General features: G+C 48.8%; 4 protein-coding genes across 4 annotated transcripts; 2 read left to right on the top strand and 2 right to left on the bottom strand.

The window, feature by feature from the left end:
• Positions 1–15,720: 15,720 nt before the first annotated feature.
• Positions 15,721–16,226, top strand: PHACADRAFT_189680 (uncharacterized protein; the record flags this gene model as incomplete). The annotated part of the gene is made up of 2 exons (XM_007389949.1): positions 15,721–16,102; positions 16,177–16,226. The coding sequence occupies 2 exons, from the start codon at positions 15,721–15,723 to the stop codon at positions 16,224–16,226; spliced, it is 432 nt and encodes a 143-aa protein (XP_007390011.1).
• A 1,592-nt stretch (positions 16,227–17,818) lies between these two features.
• On the bottom strand, positions 17,819–18,401 carry PHACADRAFT_246572 (uncharacterized protein). The gene has a single exon (XM_007389948.1). It carries the CDS (start codon positions 18,012–18,014, stop codon positions 17,826–17,828), a length of 189 nt encoding a protein of 62 aa, XP_007390010.1. The 5' UTR covers positions 18,015–18,401; the 3' UTR covers positions 17,819–17,825.
• Positions 18,402–19,323: 922 nt separating this feature from the next.
• On the top strand, positions 19,324–20,319 carry PHACADRAFT_246571 (uncharacterized protein). Its single transcript, XM_007389947.1, has 3 exons — positions 19,324–19,434; positions 19,486–19,657; positions 19,711–20,319. Exons 2-3 carry the CDS (start codon positions 19,519–19,521, stop codon positions 20,133–20,135), a joined length of 564 nt encoding a protein of 187 aa, XP_007390009.1. The 5' UTR covers positions 19,324–19,434; positions 19,486–19,518; the 3' UTR covers positions 20,136–20,319.
• An 886-nt stretch (positions 20,320–21,205) lies between these two features.
• PHACADRAFT_155682 (uncharacterized protein) lies at positions 21,206–22,850 on the bottom strand (the record flags this gene model as incomplete). The annotated part of the gene is made up of 11 exons (XM_007389946.1): positions 21,206–21,289; positions 21,347–21,424; positions 21,486–21,683; positions 21,746–21,831; positions 21,935–22,004; positions 22,061–22,096; positions 22,149–22,237; positions 22,296–22,358; positions 22,416–22,485; positions 22,544–22,624; positions 22,749–22,850. The coding sequence occupies 11 exons, from the start codon at positions 22,848–22,850 to the stop codon at positions 21,206–21,208; spliced, it is 957 nt and encodes a 318-aa protein (XP_007390008.1).
• Positions 22,851–24,130: the final 1,280 nt, after the last annotated feature.

Raw genomic sequence — 24,130 nt, 5'->3', positions numbered from 1 at the left:
TCATAAATTTGAGACTCTGTAGTTATGTCTTCTCCACCAAACCCCTTTGCAGTGACAGATGTCACTTGCTATAGAGAGGGCTATGATGGATGTAGAGATGTTACCTAGAAGTTATGCACCCAGGAAAGAAAGCACAATTATCTTTGAGAATAAAATACAAGGCGAATGCCAGTGTAAGCCTGCTTAGTCAACATCTTCCACATTGGCCCCTTTGGCAAGCCCGCCGTATCTTCCAAGATAGACGTTGGGAATTCTGAAGGAGGTGACAGCACAATGGACACCAGTGCAAACTATATCATATTTCTTGATTGGTCGCATAACAATGTCTGGGCACAGCCAAAGCGAATCAGCGCATCTTGTCTTCCAACTTCTGGTGTGTACTGGCAACAAGTAGGAGAGCAAGGCTTGTTAAGCATGAGGCATTTGCCATCAAGGAGGGCATAGGTATGTCATACAAGGGGCCATTATGACTCGCTCGCATTTTTACCTTGTCCTTCAAGATTTGTGTGTACATTTTATAGTTCCTTGAGGTGCTAAACGTCTCTCTAAATTTGCATGTGATAATTTGTATAGTCATCAATGACGTGTCAATAAGTCCTCAAGATTTCTAAGCTATACTTACAACTACATGCTCCTTGCAAACTGTACTATACAGAAAACCTCTCACGAAAGGTACCCGTGGACGTGCGAGGCGGATTCATCCAATTTTGTGAGTGGTTAGAATACGTAGTCTTGTAAATGTGCTGACATACCCTCATCTCCAGCTGACCAGCTTTGGCCTCAACCGCTGTGAGCTCAAGAACCTCGAATGATGCTAGGGCTATTCTTGTTGTGTGGAGCATCATTCTCGGCAGTGCGTTAAGATTTATATTTGCTGTGTCTGCATTAAAGTGTGGGCAGGATACGCATTGATGTTACAGTGATGGAGGATTTATTGCACAATTCCACACTCGTGGAGGTGAGAATAACCGACTCGACATGTGCATTGTCTGCACCCCCTATAAAGGTTTGAAGGGATTGAAGTACAAAGCAGGAAGGTGGCCCACTCTGCTATCTCACGCCACACATATCTCCAGGCTTTCTTCCATCTTCTGAACACCGTGCCTGCAGCAAAATGTGCGTTAACTCGAACTCGTATAATACTCGTTGGCAAAGCTCCTTTGTAAGTTGTCTCATTGCCCACAGTGCCAGGTAGTAGCTCGCAGTTCTTGCAAGAGCTTTCTTCACTGCTGAAAAGAAATTGCGTGGAGCCTCGAAGCACAAGACCTGCTTTATCCAAAAGGCGCATGCCCCTTGTATCATTAAACCCAGTATTTGAAGCTGACTTGTTCGCGCTCCCTGCCATTCAGGTGGAAGAAGAGATGACCATGCCACAACCCACACCTAAGGTTGGGCCTGTTGCACAGAGCTGTATGCTGTGCTGCCACACCCAATTGAGCGCTGTAGCATATCTGCATTCCTACCCCGGCGGTCAGTGTGGCCATCCCATGAAACACAGCATACAGCTTTGATCAATGTTATGACTATGTTACGGTGTGGTGTCTCTTGCGCGGAAGAGAGCATGTATGAGCGGACGACGACAGTTTAGCTGAAAACTGCCACCAAGATATCCTCAGCAGCTATGTTATTGTTACAACCAGACAGGCCAGTGTGTGTGGCCACCATGCAGCGTGTGTGACTGCCAGTACAAAAGACAAGGTACACTACAGACAGACAGACAACACAAACAGAGGCTATAAGATGCGGGACAACAGAAGCAAATGCCATTAAAGATGGAGCACACACAAGAACAGAGAGACTTGGAGAGAGGGAAAGGAGAGCAAAAAGGCTACAAAAATTATGGCAGACAAAGATCAGACAGGATGCAGCCAGGTCCGACAGAAAAGACAAACTTATGGCAACACAGCACACAGCTCTGTGCAACAGGCACAACCTCCCACAGTGTTTTCACTGATGGGGTACATGATCCAAGACATGGCCCATCTGACCCCAAGGGTCATTTTCTTATAGGCAATTCTTGCCCTTATGCATGCATCATATGTCGTTGTGCAGCAGACTCTACAGAACAATTCTTGAGTGCACGAGTTGATCATGGAATGAATGGGCACGGTTCTCATGCAAACCAATGACGAGTGGTGCTTTGGCGAGCCTGCAATGGAAAACACAGCCCTACAGCCCTAAGTGCCTAGTCACAGGTGCAATGGTTAAACAAGATATGTATGTTGTACAAGGTACCATGTTTGAGTGTGTCTGCATTCCATCCTCAGCCAGTCGATGTACAATCTAGAGCAGGAATGGGGCGATGATCATGAGCAGTTGATGAGCTTCTTCCCGTCCATTGAGGCCTCTCCTGGATGCTATAGTCCGGAGATCAGCAATGTGTGAGGTCAACAACCACAGCAAGATGATGCCATGACCTCCAGCTGCTACCAGCTGGAGAGCTGAGTGGAGTGTCAGGTGTGGATTTTCTTCCACCTGGATGGCGGCAGGAAGCGCAAATAAGTCAGCTTCAGATACTGAGTTTAATGACACAAGAGGCATGTGTCTTTTGACTGAGGCAGGTCTTGTGCCTTGAGGCTCCATGCATTTCTTTTCAGCAGTGAAGAAAGCTCTCGTGAGAACTGCAGACTACTACCTTGGCACTGTGGGCAACAAGATAGCTTAAAGAGGAGCTTCACCAAAAAGTATTATACGAGCTCAAGTTAATGCACATTTCACTGCGGGCACGGTGTTCAGAAGCTGGAAGAAAGCCTGGGGATGTGCATGGCACAAGATAGCAGAGTGGGCCACCTTCCTGCTTTGTACTGCGGTCCCTTCAAGCCTTTACAGAGGGCGCAGACAATGCACATGTCTTGCCAATCTCCAACTGGCATTTTTCCGTATGGCACGCTGCCATGGATCAGCTGAATCAGATTGTGGAATACACTCTGTTGTGGCTATACGAAGACTCGGAAGACACAAAGAGATAAACGCAATGGGAGAACACTTGCACTGGCAGGATTTGGTTGGCGCTACTGTCTACCTGCACTCAAACGGTACCAGTTATACACCGGCTGAGTGTACAGCTCTCAAACTGCCTCTGTAGACAGAGATGAGAACAACATGTAATTCGTGCTACTTCTCTGCAGGCACGTTTAATTCATGTTGCCTCTGCAGATACAGAGATGAGCCTGAAAATGTTGTGATGCACGTTTACTTATGTTCAAGTTGCATATATATATATCCCCCAAGTCGCTACTCCCTCTGTCAGTGCTTGCCTCAAGCTCTTCACCCCAGACCACTGTGAGTAACCATTTTGAAGCTGCACGCGCCTCTCATAGTGGATGCCTCTCAGTACACCACTGCCCCATGGAATCATCTGCCCAATCTGCTTGCGTCGTCCTTGAGCCTTGTGCCCAATGCTCTCAAGCAACTATCGATGACACACCAATCCAGATTATCCAGGGCACCTATAAGTATATGAGCATTCTGGAGCTTGGAAATATTACGCACCTTCAAGTCACCATCCATGCAAGCTCTCACACATGCTTGGGCTTGTCTGCACCTCACCATATGTCAACTGACCACTCGACTTTCACCCTCTTTCACCCAGACTGTGACCTTGCCTCTGGACGCCTCCTCAACCTCTCCCACTTCCCCTTCCTGCACTTGCCCATCATCAAGTCCCTCCATGCCTCACGCTCTGCAGCCCCGTCCCGCACACTGTCCTGCGCACCATGTGGTTGCACTCATCCTTCGTCCAAGCACTCGAGCGGTCGCTGTACAGCATTGACTGGTGTCTCATCAGGCTTATTGACCGTGTGCCACTAAGTGCGGTCATGCTTGTGCTGCCTCTCGGTGAGGAGTTCCTGTCGAGCAACTGGGTGCATGTGAGGAGCTTCTTCCATGCGCTCTGGAACTACAGTATGCTCCAATTCTGAGCAATATGCTGTCGGACATTATGTTATTCCTGTTACATGTGTGTTATGTCTTGCATATATATATATATATTATTTGGTGTACCTACTGCCTCTTGTACGCCCCAACATCCTTTAGTGAACTCAACTTTACAGATGCAAATTATTTGCCAGGATCTCTATATTCACTTATGTCTATCAGCTCTTTGCCCTGTACATACATATGATGTTATGACTGCTCTAGACTGCATTGCAGCGCCAACATCTGTTGGCCAGTATACTGAAGGAGACTCAGCCTATGAGAGCGCAGAACTACCATCGGGAACAATATTCAGCCGCACAGCGAGTTGAGGACCCTGCTTGGCGAGCTGCAAGTTGACCTGATCTTGCGCATTAGCTAAGCCTCGCCTGTGGATACGACAGGAAAGAAACACCCACCATAGCAGGATGGTGTTGTCATGCACCATAATTATAAGTATAGGAAAACTAAAGAAATAATAGGTATTCAAATCAAAAAGAAACCACTTACTCAGAGCTGCAAAGTAAGCATAGACACTTAAGCTTACTAAAAGTGAATCAATGACTAATAATATGACTCAGCTTCTTAGTAATCTAGAAACTATGCTTAGTAAAGGTCTATGCTCAACAGCTATGAATTACCAAAATATAGTAATACTCTAACAAACATTAGTAATAGCTTACCAATACATTAGTAAAACAGACAGAAGGCTGACTAATACAGACAAAATGCTTATTAATAAAAGTAGAAGTAGCTTAGTAATTACAGTAGAATAAAAGAGCCAGTTTTGCTATTGGCTAAGAAACAACAGGCTGAAAGGTATAAATAGGAGAGGTTCTCTGAGGGACACGAACACACCAACCCACCAAGCACCACACACACTCTCAAGGATTTAGCTAGCAGCAAACCTGCAGTTAATCCCCTGAGCTCTTTAGCTCTCAGAGAATAGACTCCTTTCTTTAAAGCCTAGGAAATTCCTTAAGCACAGTAGAGCCTCTGACTTTCAAATAACCTGAAGGGAAACGCCCTTGGTATAGTGCACGAGTTCACTATTTGACTAACCCTAGACTGCGAGAGCTAGTGGCGTCATTATTTGAGACTGTGGTACGTCTCCTGTAGAGCTTACAGTAATTAGACTAGCAGTAAAGAGATTAATTCTATTCTTGATCTTCAACTCTAAATTGGAAGCTTCAGACTGCTTCAAGTTATACAAATCCTCTAAGGACATTAAATTGTCCTTACTAGCCAAAGCTTACTAAGTTAACCAAGACATTAAGTTGTCTTTGTTACCCTCTTTTCTTACTTATCTAAAAACCCTATTCTACTAACCCAAGTAGCTAGTCTTTAAGCTACTAACCAAACCTCCTTACAGCCCATCTTCTAAGATTCTGTAAAAAGTCCCTTGTAAACAGGCAAGTGAGGCTTTAGAGTACTTAAGCAGATTAGTAGGTGGTCTTTGAATTAGTCCCCCACGAACACCAGGATAGCTTGGTTGAAAGGCTAACCCAGTGAACCCTGGAAAGAAAAGATTGGGAAAACCAAATCTAAGTATTCCATACCATACCCTTCTTGCTTCTAGTTTAGAACAGACCAAACTCCATTCTCTTTTATTAAAAAGTAGCCTTCTAGGATTTCTCCTAGAATCTTCTTTATACCAAACCTCATTTTTATTTTTTACTTACTTTTCTTATCCTAACCTTTTCTTTATGACAGCGTTCACCAAACCCATTCTCTCATGCAGCTAGGAGTCCTCTTCGGCTAACTTGCCCTTGCCATCATTGTGTCTGTTTGTTCACGGCTCTGCTATTGTCATGCGCCTCTAGGTATGAAGGTTGATGGTGGACAAAAATAGAGAAACTCACAGAGAGTGGAGGTAAACTCACAATTGGGCAGATAGACACTGATATAAGTGCAAATAAGTGCGTGTTCATGAATATATATGCATGTAGGCATACCAACGCACAAGTGTGTGCACTGACGTGTATGTATATGCATGTACGTGCACTTAATTACACATATTTGCACCATCAGAAGACTCAAACTTGTGAACACCAAAAAGCTAGAACTTACATAAGCACTGATAACTGTCACCTATACACACGTATATGCACTTAAGTGTGCATACATGCATGTACATCTATATATGTATGCTCTCATGCATGTACAAGGTGACACAATCTTTCAATTTCAGTTGTCAAGGGTGCACATACATGCACATAAGTGTGCATAAGTGCACGATGATGGGCACCCAACGAGTCTGAGTTGACGTCTTGTGAGTTTGAGTGGACTCCTTGCGAGTTTAAGTGTGTATTACATGCACGTAAGTGCATGTATGCTCACTTACAGGCACCAATGCACACTTATGCGCACACGTACTCACAAGCGTGCACATGTGTACATGTACACTCACTTGCAATCATAAAAGCACAGTGAGAATTGTGAGTTGCAAACAGTACAAAGCTGAGTTTTATTTTTTGTCCAATATCAACCTTCAGATCTAGGAGAACTGTTAAGCGTCGGCAAGTGCCATTGATCCAGAGTGGCATGTTGCCCAATAAACAAACTTTCATCTATATCATGTGAAAGCTCTGGCATGCTTTGGCAGAGGAAACCTTTCGAAGCTCAAAATAAGGACTCAGGCCAGCCATAGCCCAAAATTAAGTAACCGGAATAATACATGCTGCCTTAGAGCCTTTTCTGGTTACCTCGATTTTTCTCTTTTCCTCTCATTGCTGTTATTTTGATGTCAAAAGTGCGGATTTTATGGGCAGTAAGGCAAGTGTGATGGGCGCATTCACATGCATGTCATATATGGATGAAAGTGTAATGGCCTATCTTATGTATGTCAACTCAAATACTCAAGTTCTGATTACATCATTTCCGCCTGCCATAACTACAAGCCACGTAAGATCACACTTGAGATTTTCAGAGAAGGATGCATACTACTGCAGCAGGGCACAGAAGAGAGCTGAACTGTGAACAGAGTCATTTGAACAAAACAGAGAGCACCCAGAGCAAAGAAATGAAGACTATTTTGGTCAAAATCCTATACATGTGGAGGTGAATAACAACCGGTACCCCCCGATAGATGAATTAAGGCTGCATAATCTTCAATTAGAATGGCCATGGCTGAACAAGCAGTCCACATATCCAATAGTATGGTGTTGCAAGTTGCCCTAGATGATGCTGCTGTGAACACAAAGGCTGGGCGCCCATCCTGCAAAGACTCACCAGAAGGATGCCAGGACAAAGTAGTCACAGGATGTAGGTGACAACCGTCCTGCAATCTATACAAGTCAGTGATAAATTTAAAAGGCTCCTCACAGAAAAAAACACGTGTGCGTGTGTCTACACTGAATGCTTTACCCACACATGGACCTGTCTTATGAGCTTATCACTGGTGCTGTGGGCCTTCGCATCCGATCATTTGATGTCCTGCAGGCAAATCTGTCTTGCCGGCAATCTACTGCTCCAAGTGCAAAGGTTGGGCCTCTGTGGATTCATATATGAGGACACAGCCAAACAGGCATAAGCTTATCACATGTGGCAGTTTTTCCATCAGGCTCACCTCACGACCACCACGTTCTGTCATGGTCTTCTGTCTTCGCTCTTATTGTTCTTCTTTGTTTCTCCTTACAGCCATTGTCCAAATGCTGGTTTGTGGCAGGACTCTTCCTCCTAGATGATATGCCAAGGTGATGCAACACAAGATGTTCTCCATTTGTCACATTTGATCTGCTACAGCATGGCGGGCTATGCATGAATGTGCACGCCAGACTGAACACTTTGAAGGCATTTGTAAGGTCTGGAGTGCCATCAGCATCTGTCTCCATTCATCAAACCTGTGGATTGTGGAATCCTTGGCTATACAATATGACCTTTTTGCATTACCTGGTCAAGTAAATTTTCTTAGGCATGATGAATGGTGTAACGGAACGACCAGTGAGAAGCATTCTGCCTTGTCCTGTCGTCTAGGAGGAATTGATCATCCCACTGAGATGCCTGTCCACAGCTCCGATCCTGCCCTGAGGTGCATTTGCAATTATTTCTTTGCACAGTGCTGGAAACAGACATGTCATCACATTAGGCTGGAATCTGGAAGTGTTGCGTGCCCTCAACTTCACATGGAAAAAGTCTGGCCATGAACTGGACACAGGGGATGGATGTTCTCCAGCCAAATTATGACCTGGTTGTGTGTTGTTGTCTACAACTCCAGGTCAGCCAATGCTGCTCAACACTTTTTCGAGCTGTCTGTGCATCAAAGCCTTAGAATCAAGCATAACCAACCTGCCATAGCTCAATTCTCTCACCACTATCATTCAGATCGCCTACAGGAGTCCTGTGTACCTGGCAAGACAAGATAGGCAGCCTTCACAGGATGATTCTGGTCATTTCACATGTTGAGACTGACAGACACCGATGATAAGGTTTTTGGACAGATAGCAACCGAACTCATATGCCAGATAGTGGCCCTTCAACATGCTCTTGTTGACATGGTCTGCAAGTGAAGCTTCTTGGCAAGTTTTGCTTGTCTATACGTCCGGAGTGGCCTGCTTCAGCTGTTTCAGTCAACTGTATTGCTTGCATATCTGCCCGTGCAGATTGAGATTGCTAAGCATACAAGAATTTACTGGCTTGTCACCTTATGATTCTGTTCTAGAACACCTGTTGAGGCCAACACGAATGCCACCGGCAGAAATCTCAATTTTGCGAAGCTGAGCTACTTTCTAGCATTGGTATCGCTTCTGAACACAAAGAGAAGGAAGTGCACACCATGGGTATAATGTTCCCAAACTACAGATCTTGCATGACTTAGGTCCCCATTCAAGTCCAAAGTTGCAGCCGTATAACCGGTTGAGGTAGAGTATGTAACTTCAGTATGTCTGTCTGCGGGATTGAAAGCCTGAGGCTTGAACTATTAAAGCTAAATAGCCAGCACATTTGCATAAGGCAGGCTGAATTACCAACGGCACTCACATCACAGAAAGTAAACATAGGCAGTGAAAGTGACGCCACTGTCAGCAAAAATGCGTCAACTTGCCAACAAGAGTCTGTTCATCAGGAAAACAACTTGGGTCCACAATGCTACAGAGTGCTACAGGAGCATTTTAGAGCACTATGGGCCCAAGTCCTGTTTCCTGATGTTCGTGGCAAGAGTACCGGCCTTATTGTAAAAAAATAATGAAGGAGCTGATGACAACTAGACAGAAAGGGCTGATCTGAGAGAAGACTTTCTGAAAATGGTCAGTGGTTGCATCAGCACTGGTGGAAATGATGGTAATCTCATCCCTACTGGCCTTGTAAGCAGAGCTGCTGTGAATAATATTGGTACAAGATACATGAATAAGAGAGAGGGGCTCACAAGATGCACTCGTCACAATTGCCAGCGGCACTCAACGAGAGGGAGAAGATCTAAGACGCGCCAGATGGAGCTGATGTGAGTCATATTTGTCACATCAGAAAGGTTCATGTGAGCACTTGCAACTTTGCGCAGCAAGTTCCAGTTATGTTTGCACCATTCTCACCGTGTACGAACCAGCACATGCATTAGTGCACTGTTCTTGCATGTCCGAGTCGTGCGCTGGTGCACGACGGTGAAGAAATGATATTGTGGAGGGCCACACCTATGTGCACTGACGTGCATGTGCATTGGCTCAGTGCCCACAACTATGTGAGTGTGGCAAAAACAATCCCTTGTACAAGGTACGCAAGCTCATGCGACATTTTGTTCAAAAAAGACTCTAACATCCTCACATGTACAACAATTTCTAACAGTGATAGCTGTCATACGCAGCTTCGGGTACCTACTCTTGGCATTGCAGGATGCGTAGTAGATGGCGGCCATATTCCCAACCATCTTGTCAAACACGATTCATCTAAGAGTTAGCCTTGCCCTGCATTGCTGAGGCAAGCAGTCCGCGCTCTTTCACCATTCTTGAAGCCAGTTGATGTGATGAATGATGTGTTCATGCCCATCAATTGTCTTTGCCGATAAAATAATATCATAAGCTCAGCTTTACCTACGGCGCCATTAAACCAGATGTGGGTATTGCAGGGGTCCAGTGTGGTTTTATCCGAACCATCCAATGGCCATGATAGTCCTTCCCCCTGTACCACCTTTTGTCCGACCTCAAAGGTCATACCAAGCTCAACGATGTTGGGTTTGCGTCAGTTCTGACCGGCTGTATCACTATCTACCTTGTTGCATCACCTACGACATGCTCCACACCCCTGTTATATTTCTGCTGACATGCTTCACTGTCTCACACATACATGGCAGAACACACCTGCACTGGATGCAGACATCTCCTGTGAGTGCCTGCTCATTTGGCCTCGTGATACCTGTGCTGTGCTGATAAGCCCCTCCGTGCACAGCAGCAGATTACAGTCAACAATGTCTATCCCTGCCGCACAAATTCAGGACCAATTCCAAGTCAAGCCAAGACTCAGCTGGCAGGATGCTGATACGACGTGTGAACCACAAGGAGGTCAAGGGGGTCAATACTGGTGGAGATGGTTTGGAGAGCACCCTGGCCTGACACAAAGAGCACAGGAAGAAAGTGAGCAGCTGTTCACTCTGAACAGTGTCTTGGCCATGAATGAGCCTTTCTGTCTGCCTGTCGCCTTCGCTTTCCAGTTACTGGCCATGCTAGAGTTATAATCAAACAGCTCAGTCAACAAATGTTGCGTGCACTGAATAAGGGTATCTGGACAAAACAGGTCGTTATCACCCGCACTGGAGCTCTCAGAAAGCCAGAATGAGATGCTGCTTCTCTTTGAAGGCCATGCGGATTTGTTAATGTCTTCTAGGCCCATTTAGAAATCCCCTTAAGATAAGGGTCGTGTACACAAGCCCATCTGAGCAAGATCCATGAATGAAATCATCGTCAGAATTAGACCAGCTCTGAGCACCACGAGCATACTGGATATCCACGCCTTGGGCCATCACAATTGCGGTCAGTGAGAGCACTCAGCTGTCATGTGTGTCTCTTCTAACCCTACGAGTTCAGATCCAGGTCTCTGTCAGTATGCCGGCTCTACAAGACTTCATACAGGCAGCCTTCTTCTGCATCATGAGAATAGGAAGAGCGCCAGGAAGGACTCACAAGATCTACGGGCATGCTCTACACATTTGTGCTGACCACTTCTTCGGTTCACACATGCATCTCTGGTGATCCAGAAAAGATTAGTGCAGCGCATGTCAATTTCTAGGAACTCTGCTTTCCTCTCCTGCGCTGAAATCGATTTTCAAGGATGGAGCCCACTCTTTACAGGAGGGCGATGACGGAAATGAGCCTGCAGAGTGTGATCCAAATGCCCTCATATGCGCTGGCAGGAGGCAAGGCCGACTATCTTTGTAATCAAAGCAAAATATTAATACCAGCATGTCCGTCCTGCCCTGGACCGTCAGCTGTGGGCTGTTCATGCTCCAGGGCATGGACATCTAGACTTGCCTCAGCCATTATGCGCTTAGTATGGACGCTTTTGGCAGAGTCATATTCTTTATTCGGGAGCTCCCAATTGTGCAGATGCCTTGCAAGGAAGCAGGTGGGCAGCTTTCCTCTTCAATGCAGTAGCTCTGGCTCTGGAAAACTGACATGCTCTGCAGTGCGCAAAGTTTATGTTCGCACCAATGCAATGTGCTCAAATTTCTGCAACGCTACGACCAGAGATTCAAGTCATGGTCACAGCTGGTTGGTGAACGAGAGTGCATTACCATGACTCGAAAGCTTGTTTGATGCATTTCCTATTGGTCTCTCTTGCCATAGGACCTATTGGTTGCTAATTGAACTGCTACTCTGAGCTGTAGGGTGATTATCGCATATCATGACTTGAATCATGGTCACGTGCTGCAGGTAGTGCTACAATAATATCACTTGTTGGCACGTCTAATGGATCGGGCTAAATTGTCAATCTGTGTAACTTATCTTGTAAGTGCCTCTGCCTCTGTTATTACACAACACTCGAGCGGCTTTTCATGCAATTTCATGCTCTGCATAGGCTAGTGCATCACTTCACATTATTTACTAAATGCTTGAGTCAGTTCACATTGGAGGAGGCGATCTAACCGGTCTTCCCATGGTCCCTCTGAGGAATGTGCCTTACGGACCAAAGCAAGTAAATTGCACTCTTTCAGCACGCCTGCTACCAAAGATCATCTGTCGTCTAGGGTCCTAGGAATGCTCCAGGCCATCAAATCGCATCATAATGAACCTGTGTAAATCCTTTCCATCCACTTCTTTTTGCATTGCACTGCGTATGACAATAAGACACTGCTCCTCGCAGCCCCCATGTATTGCCTGCAAATGTCTCTATCCGTGCCTGCAGATTACGAAAGACAGTCTGCACACATGGAGTACTTGTCCTGAGTGAACCTGTGTCTAACCGATGGAGCACAGATATAATGTATGGATATGAATGGGTAGAGTGACTCATGCATAGTGTCAGCTGGGGCCCAAACACACAACCTCACAACAGTATTAGCGAGACTGAAAATACATTAATTTCTTCAGCCCTATATTCGGTCAATTATTCGAAGTGCTCGTGCTGCAGCGTGATCTCATGCAGCATGACAGAGCGCGAGCTCATGCTGGCAGTCTCCACCTGACAAAAATGGATTGCCGGTTTTGTAGAGGCTGGTGCATTATTACCTACACTACTGCACACGGTGAGATTGTAACTAGCACAGTTCAATTTACCGCCCTTAGGTCTCTTGACACATTATGTCATGTATGATCTGAGACTTCGTGGGCCATGACAAATACGTGTGGGCCCACACTATTTGCATCACTAATATCTGGGCCGCTCTTCGCTCATTCGTATTGCTGATAGGGTGCTTTACATAGAATGATTGCAGAAGGTATGTATTACTTCTCAAGTTTGACAGATATGAGCAATGGACACAGCTCTCAGATGAGCCCAGAGTGATATGCTAGCAGTCTGGACATGTTAGCAACTGCACAATATGCGTTGTCATGTGGCAAGAGTTGAGATTGTTGAAGCGAGAAGAGGGCTTCAGTGGTGCAGATTTGGAGGTGAATATGCATATCTGTCAAAATGCAGCCTGCCAGAACTGTGCTGCTGTGAGTCTAAGACTGTGCCCTACTTGCTAGCACTGTCAGAAGCCTGTGGAGAGCTACCTAACCTTGTCTCATCCTAAAGTGGACAGAGTATTACCCTCCGCAAAATTGTTGTATAAGCATGGTGTCTTGGAGCGGGTTGGCAGGTGGTAGTCACTAAGAATCATACGAAGAATTGTATACTACCGGCCCCATGTGCCTTAAACATTTTGACATTGAGCCGGAGGCTGTCACAGCTTAGAAGCTTCTGGGAAATCAATTAGGCAGCTTCAATCTATTGTGTCTGCTGCTGTGACTTTGAGGTAAGAAAAAGCGGGCAACCAAGAACATGCTGTCAGGTGCGCCTCCAGTGCTCCATTGGATCTGCCAATAACCTCACAACACAGAGATGTTGACACGAGGGTGCAGCACTGAATTTACCCATGGAGAGATGATCATGTTGCTCACGCTTTTGTTGTCCTCTGATCTGAAGCCTCTGCCTTGCATTGCAAATTCGTCATATGTCTAAGCAAACGCCACACTTCGATTTCTCCATGCTGTATCTCACAACATGAATGTCAGGAATGCCAAAGCCGGCAGCCAATAGTTCTAGACTGGTTCTTATATGGAGATGTTGTGCAGTTCTTCTTGAAAGATGAAGCCATCTTAAGAGCAATGGAAACCAGACATGCGTGTCAAAGACTCTGGCCTGCAGTTAGATCATTTGAGTTTTTGCCTGATGGGTGTTGGATCCTCGGATCTCGAAATTTAAACTTCAAGCTTCACGACTCAAATCAGGTTCACCTTTACAGTGGTAACGACATCTTTAGCAGTATTGCCACTGCAATATGGGGCATAACACGAAGCAAGTTGCCTCAGTGGAGTACAGAAGACACAACCCTGCATGGTCCCGATGTGGGACAGTTTGAAAGCGTGGCTCGGGATAAAGCATGGTGCCTGCTCACCACTCCGGGATCAGGAAGAATCTCAGTGACGGTATCTTGTTCGTGAGGTAGCAAATGAAGACCTGTTTGAATGCAGGAGTTACAATTATTGTGATGCATTTTCTATTTCTCTGCCAATTTTGCCTAATATAGTGCTTGCAGTTACGGTAGGCAACCTAAGTGGTGGAATTCTAAACATGCAATTAGTTGAATTTGACCATACTACATGCTTGAATATAACCTACGCAGGCAACCAGGAAATTCAGTAGTTTCACAATTTTAGGAATTCCATGATATCAAGGGAAAATTTAGCAATACCAAAATTGCGCTGGCCGTGGTCAGCCGAGATGCAGACTCTGTCCTGCCAGGAAACTGCATGGGCAGATCTCAGACCTATGATTTGAGTGCCTGCACAGACCGGCCATTGCCACCCATGAGCTCATTGTCGCAACAAAACAGTCGAGAAACCTCTGTAATTTACACCACGCAGAATACAGCAAGCTACATATCACTTCTGATAGATGGACTGGCCGCAGGTCCACCAGTAGTAGGTGCAGACAGGTTTGCAGGCCCTTTGTCATTGAAGCCATCTTCAACATCACCTGCACCATCCCCAACATCACCTGCACCATCCAATTCCTCGTTATCATCTATGTCTTCAAATTGCGCAGGGGTGTAGTAATGATTGGGAGATGAGAATGGAGACAGTGGCAAAAGCTCATTGGCCATGCCGCTTATGTATCGAGTGTTTGAACATCCGGATGATGGATCTGGAGAGGGCTGAGAGGCAAGCAGATCACTGGAGACTCGCCTATCACAATATCTGGTGTTAATGATGTGGCTGCTTGTCTGCTCATGAGCAGTGGCCTTGCAAAGAGAGCCTACTTGGGCATCCTTACACCTCTTGCACCAATATGATGTTCCAGTGAACTTGAATGCTACGGGATATGAAGACGTGTTTGACATTTCTGAGTAGCCAACACTCACCATCTGGATCATCCAGTTTGTCTTCTCCTTGATATGGGTCGGACTCGACCAACCATAGATCACTGTTGCTCATAGCTTTTCACTAACTTACCACTGCAGACTTGTCTCTGAGCACTGAACAATGTAACGAAGTTGCACATCAGTCACTTCTTGACAGCTCCACACAGGTCAGACTCAGTTTCAGCTCATATGGATTGCAGGAACTGGCTGTACAGAAATCCATGCGGAGAACTGGCTGGATGGAATCTGGCTTCTGGCACAATACGGGCGTCTCGATTTTGAGACATGCAATGCTGTACGTGCAGCGCTGAAATCCGATGCTATCTATTCAAAAATCCTCAAATTGTGAAACTGACTGAATTTCCCGTTTCCCTGTGTATGAGACTCTGGGACATAAATTCACTTTTTGTACGAAGTGTTGTTTGAGCCGCAGCCTAAGTCTGATCTGCACTACTGTATATAAGGCGAGGCTCCAGTCGGCATGAGTTTGAGACTGTTTCTGCTGTTTCATACTACCTGCGGCTCATGTCATTGAGTACTACCAGTACTCATACATTGTCAAAAATCCATGAACGCTGCTGTCCAAATCACTCCCCTTGTCTTCAGACCTTCTGTCCTAAGCTTCCAGCGGGGTGTTGACGGTGTCCCAATGCCCATCACTATAAATGCACTCAGCAACAGGAGCATCACAGGGCTTGAAAACATCGTGCACCTTTGAATTATTCCTCATATTATCTCTTGTGCATGTCCTGGCCCTTGTCTCGCCGTGCGTCGGCTAACCAGGGCCTGCGCTTGGTGCAGCCGTCCTTGTCTCCATGAGCTACCTCAATCTCTCCCAATTCCCTGCCCTGCGCTTCCTTACATTCGAGGTTGTCTTCAATACCCTCGACAATACCCACATCATCCACATCTGGACCAGCATCCTCGCCGTCATCAGGTCTATTCCCAAGACCGCTTTTCTGGAGCACATTACGCTTTCCAGTCCCGTCCCGCACACTATCTTGTGCTCCGTGTGGTCACGCTCAACTCTCGTCCAAGCCCTCGAAAGACTGCTGTACAGCGTCGACAGGTGCTTTGTCAGGCTCATTGACCGTGCCCAGCTGCGTGCAGTCACGCTCGTGCCACCCTCTGGCGAGGAGTTCATTGAGGATAACTGGGTGCACATCAGAAGCTTCTTCCCTGCACTCTGGGACTATGGTATGCTCCAGTTTTGAGCAGGATGCTTCTGGACACCACACTACCCCTCATTTACTCACCTCATCTCTTGCCAGTTTCCCTTGTTACCAAACGCATTGACATCTGTTATATCTCGCACGCATAGATCTTATTCAGTGCTTTGACATACCTAGTACTTCTTGTATGCCCTGATATCCTTCTGTGAATTCAACTTCATGGACACTAGCTATTCAACAGGATCTTCATGTATAGCCTTATAAACGTCATTTATTCACCCTGTGCACCCATGTGATGCTGCAATGGCTCCAAACCGCGTTGCAAATTCAGCGTCGAGGGCCAGCATAGAAAAGCGTAGATGTATTGTTTTAGATGACATTCAACTACACGATGCGTCAGAAACCCCACTCTACGAGCTGCAACTTGACCTGCTCCCGAAACGTCAGCGGATTTTTGCCCGCAAATCCAAAAGTGAGATACACACCATGAGGACAATGCTTGTATGCATATGCCCTCGGTTGCTCTGTGTCCTCTTCGTCTTGATGCGCCTCCGCCATTGTCGCACCTGTCGTTCACGGCCTCGTTGTCAACATGCGAGGGAACCAACCAGCTAGCGCGGCGGAGAGAAGACAACTCCCGTTTGTGGTGGAATGGAGAGGAAGCGCGCGCTGCGAGAATTAGCGCCATTTTCCGGTAGATAAAAGCCGACGATCCGAATCACGTGTTGGCATCCATGATTTCCAGCGTTTACGCGGCAGATCTGCGAGCCGCCATCTGGCAAGACGACCACGTGTCCCAGCGTATAGAAGCCGCCCGATGTCGCCGACAAATGTGGCATCTGTCTAGTATGAGATGCTTGATTGTATATAGCAGAGGGTGCTCATGAACACATATGTCCAACTGACGCAGTCGCGGATTCCGTAGACCTGGAGGAGGTCGACCGGCGCGTCAGAACATGCGGAAGCTCTGCTAAAGCGGAAGAGACTCAGTACCTTCGGCGTGAACAAAATGGACGTTCGGAGACTACGCCAAATTAAGTTCTGACTTGACCACGTCCGCCTACTGTGACAATATAACGTATAAAATGAACTTAAGAGCTTTGAATACGCACCTTAGCGGCACGGCCCAGAGAGAATGCGTGCTGTGAGCTGAGACTCAGCTGAGAAAAAGGGTAGGGTTCGAGGCTGAGAGTTGGGGACTGACCCATTCAATTTGCCAATAATAAGCGGCGGTCCGTACCTCTTGAGAAATGAATCTAGGTTGCCTAATTTTCGGTCAGAATGGTCACAGTTATATAAACAGCTCACATACCGGCAAAATGATGTTGCCGTTGCCCTAGACGAGACTTTTGTAGACACGAAGGGCGTGTCGAACCGCGTGTTTGTGAACAATTTGCCAGAAGCTTGAGTGCAGACAGCGCCCGTCTTGCGATCTACACACCCCGAGCCTCATCTTTGCTTGAGATGTTGCTCCCATATATGCCACGAGTCGACGGAAAAGCCTCTCGCATTGGTGCACGTGTACCTGTGCATTCCGGCAACTTTGGGGACCTTTATCCGCACGTGAGTCCATTTTGCAAGCTCGTTGCCGGTGTGATGGGCTTTCGTGGCATCCGATCATCTGGCGATGGGAAATGTGCTGTATTTACCGGCGATCTATCTCCTATGTTTGAGTCAGCATGTACACCAAGCGCATGGGTCGAGCCCACACGGATCCATACATAAAAAAACACACAGTCTCACCAATATCAACAAGAGCCAAACATGTCGCCAAACAGCAAGCTCATTCCACGCGGCAGTCTCCCCGTCAGGCTCACCTCGCGACCACCACGTTCCGCTGCGATCTTACACCTTCGCTCTTGTTGCCTCCTCTGTTTCGCCTTAGGTCCATTGTTCAGATGCTGGCTCGTGGCAGGACTCCTTCTCCGAGGTGACATGTCGAGGCAATGCAACGCAACGTGTTCCCCACCTACCACCCCCAGATCTGCCACAGCATGGTCCCGGCTGAGCCGCACTTCAGAAAATTTCCGCCAAGTTCCGTAGTGCCGTCAACATCGGTCTTTCGCCTGTCAAACTTGTCGGGTCATCGCATTCACGAAGACTTGTCCATGTGGCATGATCTTCATGCGCCACTCGGGGCCGCTGCCAGAGTCATGAAATCGGGGGTATATGTGGAAATACGTGAAGTAACTTGCTTAGATATAATGGATGACGCAGTGGAGCTATGGATGTCGACGAGCAGCACCCTGTCCCGCGTTGTCAGCGGAGAATTGGTGAGTCGTCCCAACGAGACGCCGCCCCTCCGATCCCGTCTCAAGGTGCGTCTGCAATTCATTCCTCTGCAAAGTGTTGAAACCGACGATGCCATCATGTTAAGTTGAAACCCTGTAGTGTTACGTCTCTTAGCCTCACAAGGAGCAAGTCTCTGGCTGCGGGCCGAAACCGGTGGGGCCGAGGGTTCGCCAGCAGGATCGTGACCCCCGGCTACAACTTCCTCGGGACGCACTGTGCCGTCCAGTGGCGCACGAACGCAATCTCCAATTTCCAGCACATCCATATCGAGCTGTTGATGCGATGGAGCCTCAAGAACCGTGCATGACCAGCCCGCCGTAGACCGATTCTTCCACCGCTGTCGTTCCGATTACCTGCAGGAGTCCCGTGTGTCTGACCGGTCGGAGTAGCATGTCCTCGTGGTGTGCTTTGGTGATTTCCCATGTCGAGTTTGACAGGCGTCTGTGACAAAGTTCTTGGACAGATGGCAACCGAATTCATACACCGCAGGGCAGCAATCCAACACATTCTCCTCGACGCAATCTGCAAGTGGGGTTCCTTTGGCAGTCAGCGCTCGTCCGACCGATCAGGGCACGCCGGCGGGTATCGTCCGGGCGGTTTTTTTTTCAATTGTCTCAGTTTTATTGTATCGCTCGTACGTTTTCCCGTGCGTACCGAGGTTGCTGCGCACTCACTAGTGCTTGCTGCTTGTTCGCTTTACGTTCTCGTTATGCAATACCTGTCGAGGCCAATGCGGAGACCGATGGTGCGTCCCTCGGTCTGAAACATACCCAGCTTGAACACTACATGGGTCACATTGTCGTCATCTCCGGGCGCAAAATCGGAATCTCAAAATTTGACCCTCAAGTCCTAACCTAATACAAAGTTTGTCATCGGCGATGGCCGCAAGGTCCGGAAAGCACGATTTCATCGTCGGTGCAGGCATATATAATCTAGTCACGCTCTGACAATTCCCGCCGGGCGGATTTCTGGACTCCTCCCACTTTCCTTCTTTTTTGTCTCGCTTTTGACATTCGCTCTAATAGCAACCTCGCTTTCTCAGTGCCATCTATTACAGCTATCTTCGTGCGTCTCTCTTGAAATGTTATGCGACTTTTTCGCGCTGATCACCCACAGTCGCCCAGATAGATTATTTTCAGCATAGCTGCTATGAACGCACGCATTTTTACTCGCGTTGTCCGAACTCCCGCGCACATTCCTACCTTCACTCCAGCGTCATGGTCTGCCCAGGTCGTTGCAGGCCCAGTAGTCTTCAAAAGGCTTGATTTGCACGTCTCCCCTCTTTCCGGTGCGTACGTTCCGGTGTCTCGACACGCATTTCTTACTCAACTCTTTGAGCAGAAGTAAATCTCGCCATGCTTGCGCAAGCCAACTGGAGGAACATCAACGCTCTTGACGAATTCGCGGTCACTATGTACTACAGCGCCACAGACTCCGACTACACCATGCTCGCCATGGTGCGCTGCGTGAAGACGATCATCGCGTCACTCAACCCAGCCCTACGCATCACGACCATCACGATCTGCAACCCGCTCCCCACCTCTGTCCTACGCTACAGGGCCGCGCTCGACGTCTCCAGCCTGATTGCCGGCCTGAAGAGCGTGCTGTACGGACTGGACGCCGAGCTGAGCCGGCGCATCGCCGGTGGCACCCTGCAACGCGTCCTCTTCACGTCACACCCGAACGTCACACTTATCGCTGGGTCTGAGAAGGCGCGCGTGCGCGAATTTTTCCCTGCACTTGCGGCCTTCCATGACGTTTTGTAGTCACACGGCGCTGCGCACTCGTAGTTCCTGATGTTCTCTCTCTCTCCGCTCGTTACGCTCTCTCCTTCTGGACGATCACATTCGCACTGTGTGCCGAAAGTAGTGTTCGCAATCAATATTCGCACTAGGTTATTAAATACGGCACCGGTTGCTCGTCCTACACACCGGATATGCTCATTTTTACTCGCATGACGCGCGGACTTATTTGTGAAGCAATGCGAGGACGGTGGCTCGACGCAGAAAGATAGTTCAAAGACAACCTGAGAGCCGAGGCGAGGATGTAGCTCGGTCTCTCCTGATCCGATCAGTGGGGCGGGCCCGGCGCCACAACTTCACGTCCTTGACTCATTACTACCTCATCCCGCGTTTCACCCTTTCCTTGGCGACCGCTGCTGCCCGCAGCACCCTACGCACCAGATCGCGCCCGGGGCACTCTTGGTGACCGCAGATGATTGTTTCATGATACAAAGACCGCAGCCAGCGGCAGCGAGCCGCAGACCCACGCCCACGTCCTTCATCTCTTGCGGAGAATTGGGCGCGAAGCCTGCTCCTCGCCTTCGTACACCCGATCTATTCGCGTGTTTCGCCCCCGTTTCGCCGCTGCAACTTGCGCGTCCGCGAGATGGCGCTTGCTACAAGTCGCTTCCCGTTTGGCAGGTACTACAGTCGCTCACTCTTGACCCCGCGCAAGCGCTCACTGTAACAGAAACAGGGCATCTACAGTTCGTCCCGATCAACGTTTTGAGGCAGAATGCTAGGCTAGGCCTTGAGAGCTAAGGTCTGACCCGAGCTCTTGCCCCACCCCACTGAATATCCCGCGCCTTGCGTAAACCCGCTCGATCCCCGACATCGGAGGCTGCTGCGCGACGTCAGCAGGTGCTTTGGCGCTCGACTGGACGCCTTTCAGTGAACCCGACGTCATAGGCACTACTTATTTCACAATATTCTTACACGCATCGTAATTCTCACCAACTTCCTGCCCCTTGTGCACCCACATGATTCCATTGCCTCTCCAAGGTCCGTAACGGCACCAACGTCTGCAGGATGCCCACCATCAAGTGAGTCGCAGCCTAAGAAAGCATCGGAGCGCCATCGAAGATGACGTTCAGCCACGCCGCGAGCCGGAAGCCCTGCTTGGCGAGCTGCAGGTCGATCTGCCTCGAGCCATCAATTTCGCAGCTCAAAGACGAAGAGAAGAGGCAGACACGCACCACAGGGATGGCGTTCGTGAAGTACGTGCCCTCGCACAGCTCGGGATCTTCCTCAGGCTCAAAGTTGAACACGGTCGACTGGCACAAACGGGGGTAGTGTCAATACATCACTCGGAACGCAGCGGGACTCCCCACTCACACAGTCGAATGCGTTCGACTCGCGTGCCCACCCGAGCGGACACTCGAGTGGCGTAACCATCGCCGTGTCGCGTGTGGCGAGGAGAGCACGCACGTCCCGCTCGATGCTCGGCGTGGCGTCCTCGCGTTTGTTGTTGACGGGCTCCGTGGTCGACGTGCAGGAGAGCCAGTCGGCCGTTAGCGAGCTGAACGCGCCGGTCTGCCGTTTGGGTCAGTCAGCGGTACCGTCGCGGGCAATAGAGAGAGCGTGCGGGCTCTGACCTGGATCTCGGCGACGAGGTCGGCGGCGTACTGCTCAGAGGTACCGCCGTGCACGGCGTCGACGTTCTTCGTGAGCATGCCAGTGTCTGATGATTGTCAGCAGGACTTTGAGCTCTAGACTCGCAGGAGAGCGTACCCCAGGCCTTGTATCTGGGTCAGTGCGCAATATGTGTAAATTATACGAGAAACGCACAGCGTGCAGGTTTGTCTTTGAGCCGGAGCACGTGGCGTCGATGTCGTTGCCTCCCGCGGCCACCGCCTAGACCGCGGCACGCGGATCAATATAAAACGCCACAATGTCGAAGCATGACGAACCTCGACGTGCAGAGGTTGTCCGATATCACCGACAAACTACAGCCGGGGTTTGATGGGGTGGTGCGATCGAAGCGGGCGAGGAACTTACGTGATCGATAAACTTTAGAGCTTCCTGGATCTGTTCCGCGTCCAGGGTAGGATCGACGACGCGCGTGGTGTAGTTGGCGATGGCGGCGACTGAGCAAACATCAGTGTTCGGTTGTTGTCGTAGCGATAGTCTGCTGAAGACACGCACGGACACAAATCTGATCGGCGCAGTCACGAATCTCTTCGACAGAACAGGAGCTTGGCGGGTCGTCTAGCGATCGATCATATCAGAGTTGATGGCAAAGCGAGACGAGACAAGACCTGATACCTTCGGCATCGACAAAGTGGAGGTTTTTGGACCATGTAAACGCAGGTTCCGACTTAACCATGTCCGCCCACTACGATCACGAATTTATGATATAAAATCTTTTTTGTTTTTTGAGGAAGGGTATGCACTGTAGCAGCAGGGCCTAGGGAAAAGTTATACTGGGAGCCGAGGGTGGTTTGAACGAAAGAGAGAGCATTCGGCGCTAAAAACTGCGGATAATATGAGTAGGTATGCCTGCATAAATAGTAGCGGATACCTCTTGAGCGACAAGTCTAGGTCACGTAGTTTCCGACCGAGTGAGATCCACAAGTCGCGATTGAACGATCTGTCCACATACCCGATAGTCTGATGCCCTAAGTTGCCCCAGGCGAGGCCGCTTTGAACATGCAGAGCGAGGAGGGTGATTAATGCGAGCACGGTGGACCGTGCGTTCATGATACAGAGACTTGCTAGGGAATATGGGGATGAAATGTTCGCCGGAACGTCGCCGATGCGCAGCCAGCCACCTATATAGCTTGAGGAGGCATGCTTGGGCATATTCTTCCATATGTTACCGAAAAGAAGATTCATCTCAGGAAGAAGGAGCCTTTGCACATGTACATGTGAAAGCATCCCGATAGCTTGAGAGCTTCACCCGCACGTGTACTCGTTTTGAGAGCTCATTGGCTGTGTTATCGGCCTTCGTGACATTCGAGCCGCCTTCGAAAGACATGTTGCATGCGGGTTTAGAGATTTGCGTCGAGGGTCTATTTCCCAGGTGTAAGTTCGCGCACAAACGAAGCAGAGCAGAACCGTACGCCCTTCGGCGCACAGCCCATCAATCAGAACCAAATATACACAAAGAAAGCTCGTTCCGCCCAACCGCGCAACCCCCGCTGCACTTACCCCGCGACCACCGCGGCCTCCCGTCTTCGTTCTCACCGAGCCCCGACGCCATCTCTACACACAATTGTCCAGCTGTTCGCTCGCTACAGGGCTCTGCCCTCGAGGCACCTCCCCGCCCGCCGACCTAGATCCACGCACGACTGCGCGCGACCAGCGAGGTCTTCTCGGACCCTTCTACCAGGTTCCGAGATGCTGCCGATGTCCGTCTCTCTCCCGTCGAACCTGCCAAACAGCGGAGACGATGCGGAGACAGCTGTTCAGTTGTCGGTATGTCCTACCCGCCCGCTGCCCTACCTAAGCCATCGCGAGGATCACGAAGCCGAAAAAGTGGTGTGAGGGAAAACGTAAACCAGATTCTTCGTTACTCTGGGTATAGAGTGGTGGAGCAGAGGCCTCGTTCTGCGCCGCGTTGTCATGGACAAAATTGATCATCTCGATGAGATGCACGTCGCTGCTTCGATCTCGTCCCGAGGTGTGTTGCAGTTCATTTCCCCCACACTGTGCCGAAATGAATGATGTGAGGCTAGAATCGACCAGGTGCGCCACGCAGCCTCGACTTCGCGAGGGGGGAAGTCGTCGGAGACGAATCAGACACGGTAGGACTTCTCGAGGATCGGAAGCTGGCCAGCAGGACCGCCACTAAGCTACGCCCTGCCGTTCACAACCTCTTCTCTCCGGAGATCCTCGCAGTTCATTTCTCTGCAAGGATGCCGGGAAGAATAGCGATGTCATCACGCAAGGCCAAGTTCCCACGTACCCTCTTTTCGCGAGGACAAAGTTCTCAGCAACGAGCGGGAACCGGGAGAACCTCTCGACGATCGAGAGTTCAT

Source organism: Phanerochaete carnosa (assembly GCF_000300595.1).
Source record: "Phanerochaete carnosa HHB-10118-sp unplaced genomic scaffold PHACAscaffold_1, whole genome shotgun sequence".
In the NCBI taxonomy this organism is placed as follows: domain Eukaryota; kingdom Fungi; phylum Basidiomycota; class Agaricomycetes; order Polyporales; family Phanerochaetaceae; genus Phanerochaete; species Phanerochaete carnosa.
Note: the sequence above shows the minus strand (reverse complement) of the source record. Positions and strands in the feature narration are given on the sequence as shown.

Excerpts from the sequence above, each read along its gene's own strand:
- PHACADRAFT_246572 (XM_007389948.1), bottom strand. The coding sequence starts at position 18,014 with ATGTCACCTCGGAGAAGGAGTCCTGCCACGAGCCAGCATCTGAACAAT.
- PHACADRAFT_246571 (XM_007389947.1), top strand. The coding sequence starts at position 19,519 with ATGAACGCACGCATTTTTACTCGCGTTGTCCGAACTCCCGCGCACATT. Across the intron at positions 19,658-19,710 it reads GCACGTCTCCCCTCTTTCCG|AAGTAAATCTCGCCATGCTT; the intron begins GTGCGTACGTTC and ends CTCTTTGAGCAG.